The sequence below is a fragment of the Antedon mediterranea genome, chromosome 9, assembly GCF_964355755.1.
Source record: "Antedon mediterranea chromosome 9, ecAntMedi1.1, whole genome shotgun sequence".
Taxonomy (NCBI): domain Eukaryota; kingdom Metazoa; phylum Echinodermata; class Crinoidea; order Comatulida; family Antedonidae; genus Antedon; species Antedon mediterranea.
Window position 1 is genome coordinate 23,838,867 of NC_092678.1, and position 23,155 is coordinate 23,862,021.

A 23,155-nucleotide genomic window follows, 5' to 3' on the forward strand; every position below is an offset into this window, starting at 1 on the left:
AATAATACTATCGCATGTTATAATGTGTACAGTATATGGACTTTGATTACTGTACATTATAAAATTTGAACCAAACAAACCCAATTGGCTATGACCAGTATGTTATTATCGACCCATTAAAACCACAAATAAGTTAATTAGTTACATTGCACTAATTTTAACGAATAAGTAAGTCCTATATAATAATAATATTTCTCTTTGAATAGAGGAAAATCACATAAGAAAATAGAATTTTCACTGTATGTTGCAATATGTTAATGTGTCTGATCACGTGGTTCCCATAAACACGTAATATTTTTAAACTATATTAGCAAAAACGTACGGTTATAAATTGTGTCCGTTATTTTTATTGTGAAGATACCGAGACCCACTTGTAATAGATGTATTATAAATAGTATGGTTATTCCATAATAGAGATTGTGGATATACTGTATTAATAAATGTTTCTTGTATTAACGTTAGATAGAGTCCTATATTCGTTGTATCGTATGATCTGTTAACGTATTCAATCAGTGTTGTGAGTAACTGTTGTAATCATTTATGTCATAGGACATATTTCACTCATGCATTAGCTGTAGGGAAGCATACAATCGGAGTAGTTCTACATTAAATTCAACTTGTAATTTCGTCATGTTGAATGTACATCGTAACAGTGCAATTATTTCAATTCATAAACTCGGCCCAAGTAAAAACTGGCTCTAACATAGGCGCAACGCGCGGAAGCGAACGCGGACGCCCCAAGTAATTGACCAATCATACGCGATGGATTATCCAAAATGTCGCTTGTGATGAAATGAAACCTTTTTTTTTTATGGAAGATGGGGCTTTTTGTATTGTATAAGTTTTTAGTCTAATGTCGTTTAAACAGAAACTGTACTTGATGTTACTTTGTACGGATCTCAACCCACGCCAATTATGGATGATATCTAAATTAAATAGTATTTTAGCTGATGAATCTCATATTCTCAACAATAAGTTAGTAGTTACCAGATCTGGAACAACAATTTCAGTAAAAACAAATAGACATACATTGTCATTCTTACCTAGCGCCATTAGACTATACAACAGTGAGTTTCAAAGATAGGTCATTAGGTCTGTTGTATTTTATATTGCTGATCATTTGTTGTTGTTTTTGTTGTTGTTAGTTCCAAGTTGATCACGAATGTAAATATTATGTATGTATTGTTTTACTTGTGTTTTTCTGCCAAGAAAACAATTATTATTATACTATGTATATGAATGACTTAATAAATCGAATCTGAATCTGAAATCTGTCCCCCACCTTCAATTCCCAGATATATCAATTGCTTTTATTTGTTAACTTATGTTTAGCAGCAACAACACATTGCGATTAATAACCCAATAAACAAACACTGATTATATGAACATAAACGATTTTATTTTCAAATGAAAATATAATTACATGAAAATAAAGCAGCCGCAGCAGCTATTCAATAAAAAATCACGTAAAGGAATAATGAAAATATTGCCTGCTTCTCCTCAACAGAATTCAGTGAGATAGATTTCATAGATTTACATTATTGATTTTTACTCCTGCTTCTTCGTCATATTATTCAAGATGAAATGGACGTATCAGCTTCGTTTTTTAGTCTCTAATTCTGTTAAGTGGCTAGGTATATATTTCACTGCGCTGATGTATGTAAAATAGATAGATAAATAAAATTCTCATTTTGTTTTTCATTCGTCGTCTTCTTATTCTTATAATTTTGATTTCTTTTAATTCCTCTCATCTTTATATATTCATATTTGTTATCTGTTCATTATATATTTTCTATCATATTTCTTCGCGTACTTATAATCTTCCTCAATAATCCTTTTTTAGACTTGATTTTTTATTTTCTTCAATTTTTGTCAATCTTCTGTTCTTTCCCCATTATTATTCTTCTTATACAGCTCACATTTTCCCCTGTTGCTCATTTAACTCTTCTTCCTTTTCCTTCTCTGTTTTCGTCTTCATTTTCTTGTGATATTCTTAACAATTATTCAATTTCGAATTAATTACAACTAGTTATGTATGCACATTATATTGAGAGACGTGTTACTCCCATAGGTTATAAAAATACGCATATAATTTATTTTTAAATTTACCATAATTATAATAAGAAACATGTCAGGCATTTTTAGAATGGAATTAAGTAATCCTGGTTGGCACTTCAATCAATATCGTTATTTCCACTAACGTGAATAAAGACGTTCAAAGCAGTATAATATGCAAATTCATTGCCAAAGTCAGCCATATCAATACTAAACATAATTGCTATTGATTTGGGATCAATACCTAGTTCTGGTTAATGACTACCAAGTTGTAAATACGAATTTAGCATCTGTAAGAAAAACTACTAGAATGACGTCATGGAGATATCGGTGTTACGCGTTCGTACGCAAACATTGCGCGTGTAGTGTGAATAAAAAATGTTGAGGTCGGTATTCCTCTTGTGGAGAAAAGTAAAACCAACGAACAATTAAACATGATTGTTACCAAGTTGTTTTAAATTTATGAAGATTGAAGAAATGTGTCTAAACAGATTCAGTTTAGAAGAGAATTTTTCTTTTTAGTTGATCCAATAGATGCAAAGTATTAAAAAACGTTTCGCAAATATTAGGATCCAAATGAAATTATTTCAAGATTCAGTTTACACAATATTATTTAATTCAAAAGACTAGTGTCATCTATATAGTGTGTCTTTAGTTGTGATAGAATGCAACATGATAATAAATAGAGAATTCAGTATTCAGTAATATTAAAATATATGACTGAAAGGATGTCTGGTCAGTAGATACCATAGCACCGATAAATGATATACTACTGTATCTTATTACACGTTAAGAAAGATTAGTTGAATACATTTTAAAAATGTCAAAGTACCCTATTCATTGTGTTCAGAGTTTAAGTGTTTTGCAGTCTTGACATATCACGTCCAATGTTTAGACATTGGCGCAGGCTCGCTGAAAACTGTAAGATCTCTGGCTATGAGAAAGAGAGCTTTAATTAAAAAATATGAGGTCATAGAATTAAGGGGCGAGTCATTTGTAGGGAATAACTTTCAAGAACCATAAATATTGTATATAATAGGCCTACAACATAAAGAACATAGCCAAAATCGTCAACGTTTAGGCTATAATTTTTTTTTTTTTTACGATATTCAGTTGGTCATAACTAAAACACTCACTTTGATCATAGACGAACTGGCTTATTTATAAAGAAGAGTTATTATTTTGACGGCCTAATTTTACATTAAAAAATATCTCCATTCATATTTATTATTCGTTCTACTTTGGGCGATCAATGTTACTTAAGCGTAAGTAATCGTTCATTGAATTCTACGTTCATGTTTTAAATTATTTTACGGAAGACGAGTTTACACATACATCTGTATGATATGTCATGCTCGTTATACTGTAAGTAAACAAATTAAGTATTAGAAATACCGAGATCGCAAACAATTCATTTAAAATGCCAATATTTGTTGTCAGTGTTTGCTTAACGTGACGTCATATATACATCTTCTACACGTCATATACATGTCGGCTTATTTGTTGTTTATTCTAAAATTGTTGACGTCATCAAATTGCCTCTAAATATATGTTCATTTATTTTTGTAATTTATTTCTAAATTTAGAAAAACTTTGATTATTTTTCACTTTTCAAATACTGCTTATACTTTAATAAAATAGAAATATGCATATTAGTGTGTATTTCACATATTATGTGGGATACATTTTATAATATCAGCAGTCACTTAACCATGTTTTTACCAGTTAGGCCTAGGTCTAATTGGCTTTTTTCCTTCACACAATGTTGATTAAAACTCTTATATCATTATATGTTGTATTATTATATGCAATGTTTTTGGTTCAGTATGGTTTGCTCATATCCGCATCAGAGGTTATTATTGTTGGAGCTTAACAAATAATGCATTTTCGCCGTTATTTTGGCCAACCTGATCTCAACACGTGATAGCTAATGGGTGACTTGTTTATCCCCGATGCATTATAATCAGTCGAAATAATAATCCAGATCCAAATATACTTATTGTCTAGAAATCCCAGCGGGAAAAGTGATCATTTTAGTCATCGATATTGCAGATTTTTTGACTATGATAATGAGATATTCGATGCATAAGGATACAGTATACTGAAATCTGACTAGTTTGATAATGCGTATATATCGCGACAATACAACAAGTTGGCGCACCCGTCTATTTTATGTGTACTGTATCTTAATTATAATATTGGATATGTTTCCTTTACGTATCAATAGCAATAAGATTTAATGTACATAAATGTAAAAGTCGTGAGTCACACAGATCAATTATGTATCTTTACGACTACTCGATTCAGCATCCACAGTCCAACTACTCATAACATTTTGTATGAAATCAGTTTGCTGATAAATATTCCAAATGGTGTGTACTTGATTGCAGTGTACTTTATATCACGATAGTTCTTGTTTCTTATGAGGTGGTTGAACATACGAATTTCCTTGGTGATTGGTTGCTTTTCGTGGCATTCTCCCTTCCATGGAACATCATGCCCTACCCATTAATGATCTCTTTACCGGGTTCTTTTTCTGTCACCAGTAATGTTAAATACATCATCTTTCTTTTTTTTCATTCTCCATCTTATTCTTAACTAGGCCTACTAATTAATTATGTAAAGCCGAATATTTTCGCGCGCCCTTTTGTCGCGATATTCGGGATTTGTGTATTATTAAAAATCACCAGAAGAGAGAGACTTCTCCGTCCTCCCATCAAATCCCGATATAGTGAATAATAAATGAAATATAAGTACTACTGTAAGTGATAAGAATTTTAATCCAAGTGACTGTGTATTTATAATTCAGAAAAAAACAGAAAATAGTTATGTGCAAAAGCTAATAATGCGCATGTGCAGTAGAAAAAGCATGAAAATATCGATCGAATATCCGAACCATAATTGGAATTTGTGTTGCAAATATTATGGCAATAATACAATGTTATAGGACGTAGTAATAATGCAAATGAGATAGAGCAGGCTTAGAAAAAAAACTATATTACCATAAAGCTTCTAGTATAGTAACCCCATAACAAAGCATATTATTGTCCATAGTAATTCAGTTCAGTACCGTATAGGTAAAGCTCTGTTTACACTATCAAGCTTTATGTGACGAAAAAATGTGATGTGCCCATATATTGACATGATGATGTCATATAACTGCCATATTTGGGCATATCACTACCATATTTGGACACAACACACTTTTTTGTCAAACTAGTTTTTTATAGTGTAGACAGAGCTTAACATGATTGAGGTTTGGGGGAATAGGGCGTAATGCTCTCTGTTATATCATGTATACCACTTCTCTCTATTTCTGACTTCTTAAAAACATTTCTTTATTTGACCGGACGTTGTTTCCAAATCAGGATTTTAGTTATTGTTATTATTATTGAAGAAGAATTCATGTTTGAAAAATAAATTGATTATGAATTTAATTGAAGTTGAATTTTTAGTTACCCGGAGATTGTAATTGTTACTGGTAATGAGATGATAATGACGTCATTATCAATTACCTATGAACATTTTAATACACGATAGGGTTACTAATATAAGCTTTAGAGTAAACTAAGATCTATTTGTTGCTGAAAAAAGATCAATATAGCATTCTAAATTTTGTAATAGAACTTTAAAAATATGTACTGTATATAAAAAAATGTTATGTTTTCTCTTCGACTCACCTTATGATAAGTGTTGCACAAAATAGCCAGATATACAGAATGTGGAAATAATAAAACAAACATTAACCTTTGTACCCAGTGATTAAATTGATTCACATTATTCTATTATCATTATTACATTGATATAACAAAATATCAAATATTATTTGCTTTATGACCAGTTATGAACAGTTAGTTGTTCAAATTAGCTGTATCTTCATTTTTCCGGCAGTTGATAATGTATGCATCAATCTCATAGCAACAAAAACAAATTACCGAATGTTAATTTTCAGTATTTTTAAATGTTTCAAAATGCAATTTGTAAATTGTAACAATGAGAATAATCTCTTGTGTATTATTAACTGTTATAATTACATAATTACTTTCTATGGAACGCGCAATTTACTGGCAATATTCACACTAGACTTATACCATAATGTCTAACCGGATTGACCGTTTAAGGAGTAACATTATTTGAAAGGGCATAACATCCCTTTAACAATGAAATTCAGTTTTTAGGTTTTAAATTAGATAAGCACATCACATGGAAGAGCCATATAAACTTTATTAAAAATAGGATAAAAAAGAAATCTGGAATTCTGTTTAGTTTACGCCATATTGTACCCCGTAATATTTTACTTATGCTTTATAAATCATTTATTCAATCAAATATTACTTATACGTGCTACCCCAGACTTCTAAACCATAAGTCCCATCTATATCCTATTTTACTTGTCCAAAAAATGTGTCTTAGATGTATAACTTTCTCTGATTTTATGGTTCCATCTTCTCCATTATTTAAAGATCTGGGTATTTTAGACGTTTTTAAGTTGTTTGAATTAAGTATAGTTAAGTTTGTTCATGACTAAATTAACGGCAAAACACCACATCAAACAATGGAATACTTTTATTTAATTACACATAATGCTAGTACCAGATTTAGTAATAGATATAATTTTGCAATTCCGAAAGCTTGCACAGATGCTGGTAAATTTAGAATTTCTTTTAATGGAGCTCAACTTTGGAATAATTTACCCTTAGTTATAAAATGTACCTCTTCTAGATTTAAATTCATAAATGAAGTTAAATGTTTACTTTTACAAAAATATTAATGTTAGCCCTTGTTTACGTTATTTCTTTCATATAGTAATTGCTCTTTCTTTCTTATTGAATTATTGTTGATAGATGAAAATGTATGCATTATCACTAATTAATTTTTTTGTGACAGGAGTCAAACCTTGATTAGCAAAAGCTATTTTTTGGCTCCTTTTCACACACACATACATATTGTATTGTATTGTACTATTTATGTATGATGATGTGAATAAAGTTGGTATTATTATTATTATTATTATTAACATGGATAGAATATCTTTTTAATATGTGAATTAATAAGTATAACTGGAATGGCCCTTTAAGGAGTACAATTTGAAAGGGTATATTATAGCTTTAATATTATGAATTCATAATTCTAACCGGAATGATCCTTTAAGGAGTAATCTTAAAGGGCATAGAATTGCATTTTAACATGAATTCATGAGTCTAACCAGAATGGCCCTTTAAGAAGTAATATTTGAAAGGGTATAGAATAGCCTTTTAACATGAATCCATAAGTCTAACCGGAGTGGCCCTTTAAGGAGTAATATTTGCTTCAGCGATCTTTATACCCTGAAAGCTAGCGATGGCGTTTGCTAATTAACTCGTGCATTATTAACTCCACTCATTAAATCGCAATGTAATCAATAATATTCCATTATTGTACTACTTTAATGTATACCTAATTACGGTGACGTAATACATTTATTATTATTACTCAGACGAACTAACCTCAATAAAAGTAATACACTATTGGCCTACCTACATAAAGATATTTTGCCTCTCAACCATGCTGAGGCTGGGTCATATGCATGATTTTATAGGCCTATATATTTTTGAAAGAATCTTCTTGTGTAGGCCTACTTATATGGCTGAATGGTGAATGTGCGCTATATACTGAGTATTATTTGTTACAAAGTCGTGGCCTCAATGAATGAACATACCTTGTGTTAACGGTTAAACATTTCCATCCATTATTTCAATCTATTTTCAAAGCATTTATATTGTCAATGCAACGTTATGATATTATAGACTAATCCAATGAAGACAATTAGAATTTGTACTTTAGTAGTACAGTGTGAATAGGGTATAATCGCGTTATATTTCCACATTAAGCAGCTAACCGTGTGTGAATACACATTATCTCGGCGTCAAAGTCTGCATTATGCTAAGCAGGTAGAATTCTCTAGCGACGGTGAATAATGCGACTATCAAATATACATTACTATAAAATAGCTAGCCATGATATTGCAACCAGATTCGGCTATGCATTCTATGTAATAAATATATGTACAAAGTATAGACAATTTTACTTTCAAATTTGGAATGTTCTATACATGTTAGGCCTATAGCATACATTATAACAGAAAAAGAAAAACTACCTTATAAAATCGTGTGTAATTGTATAAAAGGTTCACTTTGAAATTATTTGATTATACTTATTAAGATAATTGTGTAAGTTGTTTAATTTCAAAATAAAACCTCGCCACCAGCGAGTTAGTAGTTAATGCATAGCCTAAGTACAGTGTTAGGCCATTGAACGGTGTGTTTAGAAATAAAAGCAGCATTAATTTTTGCCTGCTTTGAGTTTGAATTAGGCACGCCTGTATGCCTAACAATATGATTACCGATGGTTGACTTGCTATCATTTACACCTTTCAACGCAAGATGTTTAATCAATCCAAAGAGAAATTTAATTTAATTATCATTATAATAAGTACATAACTTAACGTTTGTATTTAAATATCTTATAAATATATCAGAAAATAAAATGGTCACGTATTGTAAGTGACGTCATCGTGAAGAGAAACAATATTGGAGCTCTTTTCTCAATTTTGTCCGAAACTGTCAATTTTTGAAGAATAATTATCCTTTAAAACTAAAACTAGATTTTCACATAGAGATGCAAAATTGTTCGTGTAATTACGTAACATTTTTGAACGCACATTATGTAAATTGTGTCTCTTTATGGTATTTGGTTGGTTCCCCATTGGACGCAACTTAAGGGCATAAGCGCAACGTAAGTAGGGCCTACTTTAACCAATCACGGCGCGATGGTGGATCATCACAATGTCGCTTGTGATTGGTCATTGGCGTTACGTGAACAGAAGTCTTTGTTAGAGATAGAAAGTTATGTACTAGGAACCTTACCTTAGTTGCCACTGATGTGACGTAAAATCCACATTGTAAACAAACTGGCCTCTCGCAATCTGCGCACGGTAAACCTTCCTGTGCCGTACCTGGCAACGCGTCTGGGCTTAGAACGGTAACTTGACATATTGGACAAAAGTTCTTATCCTTTAGGGATTCAGTGTCCGTGAATCGACTTAGAAGTGATTCCGCATACGAGGTAAAATCCTCTTCTAAATTTCTAAAATAAAAAAATAAAGAAAAACAATTCTTTAAAAATCTATTTCAGAGCTGAAATAAGTTTCATTAAAAAAAACCCTCATGGATGAGGTAATCACAACCATGGATTCGAACCCAGAATCGAATTAAGTTGATTGTACACGCGTGTATTATGCGTGTTTATGGAGACTCGAGTGCTCGTAAAGTGTACTCATTAATATGCACGGTTGATGACTTTAGACAAATACATCATCAATTGAACCTTGGCGTCTCATCCATTATCCGAGTTTCTTTAATTAAACTGCAAGAATTATTCACACTATTATATAAGAAGACATGAATAACCGATGATTCTTCTTCATTCGATAGTCAGTAGTAATATTAGATGGTATAATTTAATTTCACGATACAAAAGGCTGTAATAAATAATATCTCAAACTGTTGTATATAATTTGTGCGGTAAGACCTTTTGGCATGCTATACTACTAAGACATAATATAAACAATAATTGTAATACATTGGTGTGAGATATTACTAGGCGCGGCCTAGGCCTACTTCAAATAATGCAACACCAAATGTAAAATATAGAATGTTCCTCAGTAACTATATTTATTTTGTTTACAAATCATTATTTCATACTCGGGTTTACGTTTGCAGAGAATGAACGCATTGCGTTGCTTAAGTGCGAACTTATACCGATGTCAAAATAGTAATACTTTTGCTTAAGTGATGTAATTTCCGTAATTTAGTACTGGAAGTGCCCCATCTTTAAACCCTTTTTTTATCCACACGGACTTTTAAATTGTGGCCTATTGTAAATAATGTCATGGTAATATTATTGTTTTATTAAAAAAAAAAAAATGAAATGAGTAACTAACCGTATTCTGTCTTCTTCCGTAGCCTCTAAATCCCTGGCTCTATCTAACACATCCTGTATGTGTTTTTTTTCTTCAACAGTTAGATGGCTTAGATCTGCTTCAAGCTCAGGTGGTTCTATGGGTAAGTTGTTGTCAGCGGCTAGTGCAGGTATACTATCCCTTCGTATATGTGAATCTCGTACTTGGTACAGCTCAGATTCATCCTGACTCTCCGTATTCCCCATTTTTAATGAACAACTAAAGACGACTTATTACCTAAACCAGTACTTTACATTACGGATCATTGTTTTCCTGTTTGCCCCACCTTGTCGTCATAACATATGCTGAATTAAATACTACGCGGCTTGTGTTGCCATAACAATGCTGAAATACTACGCGTCTTGGGTTGCCATAACATATGCTGCAATACTACGCGTCTTGGGTTGCTATAACATATGCTGAAATATTACGCGAAGTCTTAGATTGTTTAGTAGTACTAGTAGCCTATATCAATGGGTTTAATTATGAACGCATAGTTTCACGATGCTATTCGTATATTCATAGCATGTAATCGATTGAAAATTCAGCTAGCGCCTAATCAACGATTTTCTTGAGATGAATACAGATGCAGCTTGAACGGAACTCGAAATGATTCAATTTCGCTTCTACAAAAATCACAATTCGACATAAAATTATTACAAGTTGAAAATATACAAACTTAATGTTATCTACGTTACCAAGAATGATGTATGATGTTTTTATGCTTTCTATAATGGTATTCTCTCTTCAGTCTCTTACGCCTTATTTCCACTTAAAATAGTCATCGCGTTCCAGTTATGGTAACGAATTCCTTATACGATAAATAAACCAACGTACAAATAATAATAATAAATGGTTGACGTAATAAAACAAAATAAAAGAATGGTAATCCTATTTCTGCAACATCTATTGCACTAAAAGCACCGGGAATGAAGCAGTTGGTACACACAGCGAGAGAGATGTCGACGACGATCTAGGCAATAAGGCGATGCTGATGCACGCTAAATGTCTGCTGCATCCATTCCGCATAATAGATCTATCCACGAGCGATTATCATAATTAAGTTGAGCTCATCCAAGCGTATCAGACAATGGTGCATGCGTATTGTGTACTTTCTAATTATTAACAACAGTATAATATCAACAATGTAATGACTGAAGTTTTTAAAGTAATATATTAAGCAATCTAAAGAAATGTCATGTTATCATAATTAATTCAGTATTTTATTCAAAAGGTTATAATAGATCAATATACTTAACCATGATTATAAAATATTATGTTACATTGAAAACAAAAATCATGGGGCGTCAATAAAAATCACAATTTTTCAAGGGACCCTTTTTGTGTTCTTAACTACTGAAAACAAAAGTCTGGATTCAACCCCATTATTCAAGACTTTTATTTGTACTATATTTTTAAAAGTGTGTACCCTATCGTCTAAATATATAGACCACTTCTACCATGTTGATTAAACGGCGTATACTTGTTATGGAAGCTACATAATTATATTTGATACACGGCAACTGTATGGATGTTTTAATATGCCATTATGGGACATTGGTTGTAAAAAGTAGTGGACCAAGAGGTGGTACTATGGTGATAGTGGAAGTCCACCATAATTAACGGTTGACCACGACAGTAAAATTTGTATGAAAGTTGAGGTCCTGGATGTGATGAATAAAGTGTACCAAATGGCATGAAATTACCATCGTGCGCAAATCATATCGGGTTTTTATTTATATATTGTACAAACAGAATGGTAGTCGAAAAAAACGTCAAAACAGTCTTTTTCCATCAAGGTTCAATGTTTGCGCCATTGGCGTTTCATACATAATTTTAATTTTTAAAAAGTCACGTGTTATTGTTTTGGATTGCGTTGCAGATGCGAAGCGTGCAGACTTGTTTCTATACATTAACTTTACTTGCTAAAATAGGATGACTTGTGAATCACAAGGCATGTCTGAATTCATCAAACAAGAGGTAATGTATGATATAAACACTCAGAGGCATTAGATTTGTTGTTTAACCCAAGCCACTGTCTTAGCTAGGTCTTTAAGCTAGGCTCTACTACATTTACTTAGACCTACACTATCTAGGCTAGCTCTACCGTGATTGTTTACTACTCTACCCGCCGAACCGGAACGGTTAAGGTAGAGGCCTATAGTACAAGGCCAAGGCTGCTATACCTAATCTAATGATATAGGTACTGTGTTTAATATTAGTTAGTTAGATTAGTTGTCTTGTTTTGCTATCGCTACAGCACACACTTCGAAGCTTCCAAAGTTAGTATATACTTCTACTAGTAGAGTACTAGTAGTAGTAGGTCTAGCTGGCTAGCTAGGCTAGTGTGTATAGGTTGCCTTCTAATTCTATCCATCAGAACGAATCGTAAAAGATACCGTTTATATATTGGACCACAATAATGCATTTAAAGTATTTTTTTACTGTATTGGTGAGCTGAGCCATTATTTTTCAGTTTAATTGGCATTATTAAAATAAAATTTCTTATGTTATTTTTGTACAGACAATACACAAGGAAAAGTGGCTGTCACTGGAAAAGTACACATACAAAGATCCTAATGGACAGGAGAGGGTTTGGGAAGTGGTAGAAAGAACAACTAAATCCAAACAGAAAGATATTGGAGATGGTAAAAATTTAATCTCGGGGTCCAGGGTTCAATCTTCACCTAGTTAGTGCTATGATTGTAACTCATGATTGTTTTTATTACACTCCCTAAGCCTTAAATGAGACCAGGGAAGAGTTAAATTACAATAATTTAACTCTTCCCTGATGAGACTTGTAGTTAATAAGCATGATCATAGTTTATCCATCCCTGTAATTGGCAAGTTCTTTGCTGTTGGATATGTTGAAATGAAAACAAAATCCAGAAACTTATATCATGAAAGAAGACACCTATTTATTCAATATTATGGTATTAATACCATAAGTATAATGTACTGCACTTATTACTCAAGGCTAAATCAATCATCGGATTTGAAATGATCTTTAAGGTTGTACTGTAGTATAGTACAAGGTAGCATGATTAGTCAGCCTAAGCTATGACTATTCACTAAATAACTGTATACTTGAACTTTACACTGTAAATGCACTGTTATCTGTTTCTTTTTACACAGCTGTGGGTATTGTAGCAATTTTAAAGAGGGCGCTGCATCATGATTGTATATTACTTGTCAGGCAATACCGCCCTCCTATCAAAGGATATTGCATTGAGTTCCCAGCAGGTATGAAAGGCTATTATATTTATTTTGTAATAATAATTATAATACGTTGTACAATACAAGTACATTCTTTGTGTATTTATTTATATTATACACTATTTATTTCTCAGGTTTGATTGACAAGAATGAAACTCCATCAGAAGCAGCAATAAGAGAACTTAAGGAGGAGACAGGGTATAGTGGCATAATAGAAAGTGTCTCACCTGGTAAGATTGCATGCTGACCTCAAAGTACACCAACATTGTCCAACGGGCCTTTATGCAATTTATTCACTTGTCGATTATTTAAATAGTCTTTGCATGGACCCCCAATATTTAGACATAAAATTAAGATGGTAAAGATGCACAATTTAAATAATATATGTTCTATACTAATCAATAAAAATAATAACCATCTTTGTATTGTAATTAATTTTTCTTATCTTAGTTGTCTCGTTGGATCCTGGTCTTTCTGCTTCTACTATCCACCTTGTTAACATGAGGGTAATGAACTTTTTGATTATTTGTTTTATAATTTAATGCATTCAATATATTTTGGTTAGGTGCAGTGTTTAATAATTCAGCATTGAAATGTCTTACCAACTTAGCCAACCAACCATTGGTATATAGTCAAATATTTGAAGAAAATGTTCTATATTCATATGGTCTATTAATAAGCATTAGTGTTATGCAATTTCATTTGTCAATTCCAGTTTGTGTACTCTTGTTAATAAAATTTATTGAAAATGGGAATATGAAGAAGGTAAAAATGATTTTCTGTCTCTATTTTAGATTGATGGAGATGATTCAATCAATAGGAAACCTGTTAGCAACCCAGGTACGTTAAGAACTCTACTTTCACTACCCAGTTACCTTAAGAATGCTACTTAGGCAACCCAGGTACATTAAGAACGCTACTGAACTGTAGCTTGAATGAGTTTTGCCCAACCTGACATGTGAAAACAGTTCACCAAAATTAGTAAAAAGGTTCATCTGGATCTATGTATAGTATTCAAGTAATTTTTCTTTTGGATGATCAAAAGTCAAATAAAATTCTTAAAACGAAAGCTAGAGTAAAAACGTAAGTTTTACGATTTTTATTTGACTTTGAATCATCCAAAAGAAAAATTACTTGAATAGTTCACCAAAACATTGGTAAAATCAGCAAACAGGTATAAACATTTGGTTTATTGGAGTACAACATAGTTGTTGTGTTTTATTCACTTTAATACACTTTATCTTGTAGATGATGGAGAGTTTATAGAGGTGTTTGTGGTTCCAGTCAACGAACTACGATTACGATTGGACAGTAAGTATTTTTTTGAAACATATAATTAAAACAATTGAGTTTTGAAAAAATTGATTGTTTGAATGAAAGTCAATTCCTCCTATTGTACCTTCTCTCAAACTAGTATTTCAAATAACAATTTCTGTACCATGGTTAATGAATGTAAAAATTATGAGTCATATTTATTGAGGAAATGGTTTATAGGAAGTACTGAATTGGCTTAAATATTAAGCTTAGTTTTTAATTTTATTTTTTTAGAATATGCAAGTAAAGGAGATTTGATTGATGCTCGTGTTTACACCTATGCCTTGCTACTGGACCAACAAAATCATCCTACAGAGCTATAAAGCAAGAAGAAGTCTAGACAGTAGAGGGTGAGAGGGCTCTACTACTGGGTTCCCCTTGCTACTGGACTGGACAAAATCAGATTATGAAGTTTGATAGTTGGAAATGAATTGTTGAAATTAACGGGTGACAGAGAAGTTCTGTGTTTCGATTGCTGCTTTCTTCTTTTTTAAAAGTATTTCAGATTGTTTTCTCATTTCAAAATTTTACTTCATCCTTAATCCTGAACATCTAAATATTCTGAAGGTTTTGAATTTTAATTATTGTTATAATCAACAACTCTAGTATTAAATATATATTTTAAATCAGTGTTTATATATTTTCTTTTGTCGTCAGTTTGTCGGAATATTTGTTTCCTTTATTGGTTGATTTTATCGTTCAACCTGGTAATTTAGATTTAGAATTATTAACAAGTTTTCATATTAGATTTAAGATATTTCATATTCCATTAATAAATGAAAGTTGTGTTTGGCATCATCTCACTCACAAATTCAACAAAATTGTTTTGTAGTTCCAATCCTATATGTTATATTAATTTCAACTCATCTTGTCCTGCTCCAAACAACCAAGCATGCTGAGTTTGTAGACAGGAAATGTTGTACATCCTATAATACTAATGTCAAAACTAGTAGATACTACAAATCTGGTTGATTTTCAGCAATATACCGTAATGAATATACACATAAATAATCACACAAGTACAGTAGGTTTATTGAAATGTATCAACTTTTAATTCAAGTAAAATGAGAAAAACATTGTCTAAATTTAAGCCTACTAATCACCAAAGTATATATATATATTTATTAGATTTAGACTAAAACACAGTTGAATTAATTATTATGTAAATTATATTTCTCTCCAGATGAAAACAAAAATTGTCTAATCAGCAAAATAAACCAAAATACGGTTGAACTATTTCATTAATTTGTCATTAATTCTACTCAAGTAAATAATTGAAACTAAATATAATGCAACGATTTAAGAATGAGAGTTACCTACAGTAATTAATGTAATATTTATATGACTTAATATAAACAAATTCAAATATAGCTGAACAATACAAAATATATTATATGCAAATATGATATTATACAGTATTATACTGCTGTTATTCGTCATTACATAATAAAGTTCCACAGCATTCAAGCGAAAGGATCTATATAATATTAGCTTTCGTGACGTGATGTCATATTGGCAATATGCATATGAGTAATAAACCTGTTAGTTAACGTTAGATAATAGTTCCACAGCATTCAAGTGAAAATATAATGTACTATACTAAAAATATCTAAGACTGCTAACAAATTTCCAGACTTATTCAAGCCAGCACACTTAGGTTCTATATAATATTAGCTTTCATGGCTTGTCATATTGAGAAATTTGCATATGAGTCATTTTATCGCAAAAATATACAAATAAAATTAAAATGATTATTTATTCTAGATAATAGCATAGAGATAATATCTCTATGATAATAGTAAGCCTAATGTATGCATAAGATCACTGCAACAATTATATATTTATATATTTCTGTTGTAAGGTTATTAATGTGTTGTTATGCTTATTTAACTATTATTTAATAATTAAATATTTTTACTGTTTTATCACCGTTATTTGTCACTGCCAGTCTACGTGGATGGTGTGACAAGATGCATAATCCATGAGGATCGTTGATTCCATCTTTTTTCTTATCAATCCTTTTAATAAACTGTCCACTATTACTAAATAGCTGTAGTTTGTGACTACTTGATATTATGATATTGTCATCATCATCAACTACTACTCCTTTTGGGTGCTTCACCGTACCATCTTCATTAGCTTCATTGATAAGTTCTTTGATAAACTTTCCCCCCTTATCAAATAGTTTTAAGCAATGCTTGATATTGTAAAGTACAAGAATATGTCCTTGTCTTGTAATGGCGACATCCGAGATGTTTGGACATTTAAGACCCGTACAATCACATTCTGCTATTTTCTTAATCAGCTTGCCACTTTCAATGTTAAACATGGCTACATCTTCATTATTAGCCACATATATGACACTTGATGCTTCATCTACATGGATACCACGTAGATTTTTCAACACTCCCTGATCACCAAATGATTTAATCACCTCGCCATTCATAGTGCATATTGTGATGCATTTATTACTACAATCACTGAATGCTATATTACCATTGTTCATTGTGTACATTCTGTTTACTTGCATACCTTCTGATAGTGTAACCTTGCCGATGTCTTCACCTGATTCCTTGTATTTGTGAATGACATTGTCCTTATAGGATACACCCAAGCAATTATCGTCTAAAAAAACTACATCACGAACTTTAACATTGTCTATTTTTATCGTTTTTAATAATCTTTCCTGTACTTTGATACTCATTGGTGACTTCTTAATGTGTTCACCATCAACTCTAACATCAACCTTGCAAATCCCTGCACTTGTACATCTACCTATCACAGTATAGTCACCATTGATGTCTTCTTCTACTTCAGGGATGATAGTTTTTCCTGTTGGTTGTGTCAATGTAACTTTTAAGTCATTTGTATTTATTTCACTTTCATCAGTTTTAATTATTTTGACAGAGATTGATTCACCGACTGTCACGTTATAATCTCCTCTTAATTCTAAGCGGTCAGCTGTCCTTCCCGTAACAATTCCAATATCCTTCTGCAATGAAATAATTTGTTGACTGTTTTTAACAAACTTAATCTCTGCATCATATGTTAGTTTAGACACTTCATTGATCCTATCATCTAACGCTCTAATGACGTCATTACCGGATAACATTGCCGTTGCTTCGTTGCCCTTCCCTAGGTGATGAAGCAAATTGATGTTAGTGTTTATAAACGATACAGTCGTTGTCACATCTTCTATGTCAGCATCAGTTGTCTTCCTCTTTATTTTGTACATTGCATCCACTTCACTTTTCAATTTGTCTCCACTGTCTTTTATTCTTCTTACCAATTCCTCTACATGATTTTCAATTCCTCTCAAACTCTTTTCCCTCTTTGCATCTAGTTTTGTAACATCATCAGTCATTACTTTAAGGTCGTCATTCAATCTATCTGTACATTGTTTAGCAACTTTCTCCAATTCCGCTGATTTTTGTTTAAATGTTTTAAACGCGTCTGTTATGCTGATTATGGTGTGTTTGTCCTTTCCTTCCCATTCCTTGTGATCCATGAGTTGGCAGTGTATACAAATGGCAACATCGCATATTTTACAAAACACAGTTAAAGGTTCATTGTGGATAGAACACAGAGGTGGATGCATCGCATTGATTTCACTGACACTCATAGATTGAACATCTTCTACTGAATGCAACTTGTGATTTTTGCAAGCTCGAATATTCTTATGAGCACCACTACAATTCTGGCACAAATATTGTCTGCAATCCTGACAGTAGGTTTTAGCTTTACCTTCCTTTCCACAAATACATTTGGTCTGATCTGTATTTGTGAACTGTTCAATTGTTTCTAATAGATTATTCAGAAAAGTGTTGGGTGGTAGTTTCTTTAGACCACCCTCTGGAATCTGATAAGATTTTGAGCAAGTTGGACAGGTTTCTTTCTTATTTTTTTTCAACCAGTTGTCAAGACAACCCAAACAGAAGCTGTGAAGACATGTTAAGGTTCTGGGTTCGTTGAGTCTATTTAAGCATATTTGGCACTCTAGAACCTTCTCATCGATATCTTCTAGAAATTTAGCCAAATCACCACCGGTAGCCATCTTACCACCGCTAGCCATCTTGAGTTGATCTGTGAATTGATAATTGCCTATAATGGTTATTTTCCTTTTATTTTAATTGTGTTTACATTGTGAAATACATTTAATAATTCACATAGTTTATTGTCTTTCATTTTTGCGTGCTCACTTGATATTTTGTAAAGATACATTATTGCGTAAGTCTATCACTATAATGTAGACAAGCCCAATTGCTGAGATCTAACAAATGGTTCCGATATGAATTAATAGTGTTTAATTTTGGTTATTGTGACGTTAGTGTATTTATATTATTACCAGAGCATAACTGGTTCTTTTGTGTACATACTGTCGATATGATCGGAGGGAGGCAGTTAAATGGACACGTATACAATAACATACCATACCATACTTATAACAATAATAAAAGGTATTGGATAGAATTGATAGTTCCGTCTTATTTTAATTGTGTTTACATTGTGAAATACATTTACGATTTCGCAGAGTTTATTGTCTTTCATTTTTGCGTGCTCACTTGATATTTTGTAAAGATACATATGGACCTAGTCTGTTAGTATGTAGACAAGCCCAATTGCTGAGATTTAAAAAATGGTTCCAATATGAATTTAGTGTTTATTCATGATTCTTGTGACGTTGGTGTAGGCCTATATATTTTACCAGAGCATGACTGGTTCTTTTTTCTACTATTGATATTATCACAAAATAACATTCCGGGGAGCTAGGTACATGGACACGTATACAATTAAGATAGGCCTACCATACTTATAAAAATGAGAATAGGTATTTTAACCCACTCTTCTCATAGGGCTATATCATGTACTTCTACCAAAATGTATCGCAGCCTTTTGTTTAAGTTGATAGTAATATTTTATTTACAAATCCTTGGAAGTCTCGGCCAATCAGTAGGGCCTATACTCTGAAGTTTAGAAATCGATCGGTCATGTGACATTTGTCGTGACGTCAACAATCACACCCAGAATATTATTAAACTGGATTAGTGCTTATTTTTGTTCGCTGTGTATTAAAACTGACGATTATGCAGTTACCTTACAAAAGTATAATGCATATTCGTGAGATTATTCAATATTTTGGCATAACATTAAGCATCGAAAATGAAGATGATCAATTTTATATTTAAAACTGAATCATACAATTGCGTTTATTGATAAAATACTAGAAAACTGGGTCCTTATCCGAACCAGAATACGATAAAATGGTCTAAGAACTTAAATAACTTACCTTTTGATAAGATTAGTGTCTTGATGTTCTTGTAGACAGGTGCAAATGCTCCCAGGTCTAAGGTGAAACAAGATGGTTCGGATATGAAATCAAGTTTTTAGTTCTGGTTCATGTGACAGTGGTGTATTTGTATATGATTAGCATGATTGATTCTTTTATGTACAGACTATTGATAAGAACACAACATATGCCTTACACGGAAACGTTACAAATTATCGGCATCCATTTGTTCTAAAATGTTTTCCATTTTACGAATATTAAGAATACAGAATACAGAAATGTATTGGTCCAAAAGGAAATTCGTTTCGTTAACAAGCTCTCAAACAATTAATTAAAAATATATAAAAAGTCATGAATACAAAAATACAAGATCAATAAAAATACGAATAAACATCAAACATTGACAAAAATATAAAAATACTATATCGTAACATATAAATATATATATATATCTCCATTGAGATCCAGCCACTGATACCCACAGCATTGTCATTTTTTCAGTAATTTGCCTTTGGATTTATATATATGGTTCTAGGACACCTACCCCCTGGACAGTTATCCCCCGGATGTTTACCACCCGGACAACTACTCCCCGGACAACTACTCCCCGGACAACTACCCCCTTAGGACAACTACCCCCCGGACAACTACTCCCCGGACAACTACCCCCTTAGGACAATTACCCCCTTAGGATAACAACCCCCCGGACAACTACCCCCCGGACAACTACCCCCTTAGGACAACTACCCCCTTAGGACAACTACCCCCCGGGTAACTACCCCCCGGTCAACTAACCCCCGGTCAACTACCCCCCGGTCAACTAACCCCCGGTCAACTACCCCCCATCCCCCTCCCAATCCAAAAGTAGACAAATATATAGGACCGGTTTCTGTAAAAATGAAATCATCTGTTTTTAACGGGAGACCTATATTTGGGTCTCCCTTTTCGTATATTAGGGTCTCCCTTTTCGTATAGTGGGGTCTCCCTTTCGTATAGTGGGGTCTCCCTTTTCGTACGTGGGTCTCCCTTTTCGTATATTTAGGTCTCCCTTTTCGTATTGGGTCTCGGGTCTCTGGTCTCTGATCTCGGGTCTCTTGTTTCGAAACACCCGTTTTTAACCGATTATTCTGTTTAACAACACGCTAGACCCTAGATGTGCTAGATTTAAAGTACCGTATTTATTGAAAAAACGGCCTGGGCTGTTTATTGTTTAGGTGGTTTTTAGGTGGACATTTATTGGAAGAAAGTTGTTTATTCAATGGGAGGGGGTATAATCTAATGGAAATAGACGCCGATTATTCCATATGATGTGTCATGGGAGTGACATGGTCACCGTTTATTTGAGGGGAATTTATTTAAAGATTATTATTTATTCGGTGAGTGAACATTGAGGTCAAATATCAAAAGTGATATTATTCTTCAAGTGTACAAAAATACAAATGACAAATTTGAGACAAAAATTAATTCTTTTAAGACCAGTGGTTATCGAAGCATTGTCCTGACGCAAAAATTATTATTATTATTAGCGAACCCAGTAAACTTTACAGTAAATACAGGGAGTACTATATAATACGTTCGACTATCCTATGATCATGTGTGACAATCTTCAGTTTATACCAGGCTATATTTATGTTCAATCTTTTACTTTTGTTTACAATAATGAATAGTATTTCGTCAAAGTAACGAATTAAAATATAGTTATTAATTCCTATTATACGCTGCTGCAGAGTCAGGTTGTTGAATGGTCTGGGTGGTAGTTGTCCGTCCGGGGGGTAGTTGTTCTAAAGGGATAGTTTTCTGGGTGGTAGTTGTCCAGGGGTTAGTTGTCCTACGGAGGTAGTTGTCCTAAAAGATTATTTGCCCTCGGAGTATTGTCCAGGTCCAGGAGGTAGGTAGTTGTCCTATGGGGAGTATTGTGTCAGAGGCAGTTGTCCGCGGGGTAATTACCCGGGGGGGGGGGGGGTAATTGTCAGGGGGTAATTGTTCCTAGGGGGTAATTGTTCCTAGGGGTAATTGTTCCTAGGGGGTAATTGTCCGGGGGTAGTTGTCCAGGGGGTAGTTGTCCAGGGGTTAGTTGTCCTACGGAGGTAGTTGTCCTAAAAGATTATTTTCCCTCGGAGTATTGTCCAGGAAGTAGTTGTCCTACGGGGAGTATTGTGTCAGAGGTAGTTGTCCGCGGGGTAATTACCCGGGGGGGGGGGGGTAATTGTCCGGGGGGTAATTGTCCGGGGGGTAATTGTTCCTAGGGGTAATTGTCCGGGGGGTAGTTGTCCAGGGGGTAGTTGTCCTAAGGTGGTGGTTGCCCGGGGGGTAGTTTTCCGGGGGGTAAATGTCCAGGGGGTGAATATCCGGATACGATATATATAGCAGTGTTATATACAGTTAAAACAAATTAAATTTTCAATCTATCTTTTAATAGTTGCGTTATATAAATGGCAAGAATTTGGAACAAATGACTTTCGAAGACAATCTCCTCTTAGTGGACGTAGCCTGATATCAGATCTGTTTAAAACATAGTACTTATTTAGTGGGTGTGTGTGGTCATTCATAATTATGTTAATTTTATGTAATACTCTTTTTTCATATGTTTGTTGAATAGTTGGTAGGTCAGAGCCAATAATTTTGCCTGCACGCAACTCGTTCTAATTTTTCTTTGTTCTCATTTGTATATGATATTAAACTAATAGTTAAAACACTTTGCACTATAGCCCTATAGAACATCGTTAATATATTATTATAAATTTTATATAGTTTTAGTTTTCTTAAGAAATATAGCCTTTGATTTACACGGTATTTATTTGAGTATTAAATTTGAGACCTTTGTCAATAGTGGTTCCTAAGTATTTTTGTTCGCCTACTTGATCTATTTCTACACCTTTAATAATTAACTTATCATGTCCAAACATTTTACGTCTTGTATCAAATACTATTTCTTTAGTTTTGTTTTTATTTAGTTGTAGGTAGTTTGTGTCACACCAGTCCACAAATTTGTCAACCTCATTTGTGTACGGTGACGCATCTGCTCCACGAAGATAACCGGAGATTACAGTATTATCCGTGTATTTTATTATTGAGGTTGTACTGCCTACGTTTCATAGTCGGAAGTATATAGTGAAAACAAAAACGGCGAAAGGACGCATCCTTGTGGTGCTCCCGTATTGCAAAGCGTTGTGCTGGAAACGTTGCTGTCCATGCGAACGTATTGAGGTCTCTGTTGCAGAAAGTCCATGGTCAGAAGTGAGAGGTTGGGATTAATATCCATCCCTCGTAATTTTCTAATCAAC

General features: G+C 33.1%; 3 protein-coding genes and 1 long non-coding RNA gene across 6 annotated transcripts in view; 2 read left to right on the forward strand and 2 right to left on the reverse strand.

Annotated features, from left to right (window-relative positions):
- Positions 1–11,060, reverse strand: part of LOC140059416 (uncharacterized) — a 32,655-nt gene extending 21,595 nt beyond the window's left edge. For all 3 annotated transcript variants that reach the window (XM_072105321.1, XM_072105320.1, XM_072105319.1), the window contains exons 1-2: positions 10,037–11,060; positions 8,961–9,180 (exon numbers count right to left, since the gene is read on the reverse strand). In XM_072105321.1, coding sequence (XP_071961422.1) covers positions 8,961–9,180; positions 10,037–10,260 — 444 coding nt within the window. In that variant the 5' untranslated portion in view covers positions 10,261–11,060. The remainder of the gene's footprint in view (positions 1–8,960; positions 9,181–10,036) is intronic.
- Positions 1–22,581, forward strand: part of LOC140059420 (uncharacterized) — a 43,294-nt gene extending 20,713 nt beyond the window's left edge. Inside the window, exons 3-4 of the long non-coding RNA XR_011847183.1 lie at positions 10,116–10,157; positions 22,291–22,581. This is a non-coding gene — a long non-coding RNA (uncharacterized lncRNA). The remainder of the gene's footprint in view (positions 1–10,115; positions 10,158–22,290) is intronic.
- Positions 11,924–15,220, forward strand: LOC140058527 (ADP-sugar pyrophosphatase-like). Its single transcript, XM_072104179.1, has 8 exons — positions 11,924–12,034; positions 12,579–12,702; positions 13,190–13,297; positions 13,405–13,500; positions 13,721–13,776; positions 14,065–14,110; positions 14,519–14,581; positions 14,819–15,220. The coding sequence occupies exons 1-8, from the start codon at positions 11,990–11,992 to the stop codon at positions 14,905–14,907; spliced, it is 627 nt and encodes a 208-aa protein (XP_071960280.1). The 5' UTR covers positions 11,924–11,989; the 3' UTR covers positions 14,908–15,220.
- Positions 16,482–18,656, reverse strand: LOC140059310 (tripartite motif-containing protein 2-like). Its single transcript, XM_072105187.1, has one exon. It carries the CDS (start codon positions 18,654–18,656, stop codon positions 16,482–16,484), a length of 2,175 nt encoding a protein of 724 aa, XP_071961288.1.
- Positions 22,582–23,155: the final 574 nt, after the last annotated feature.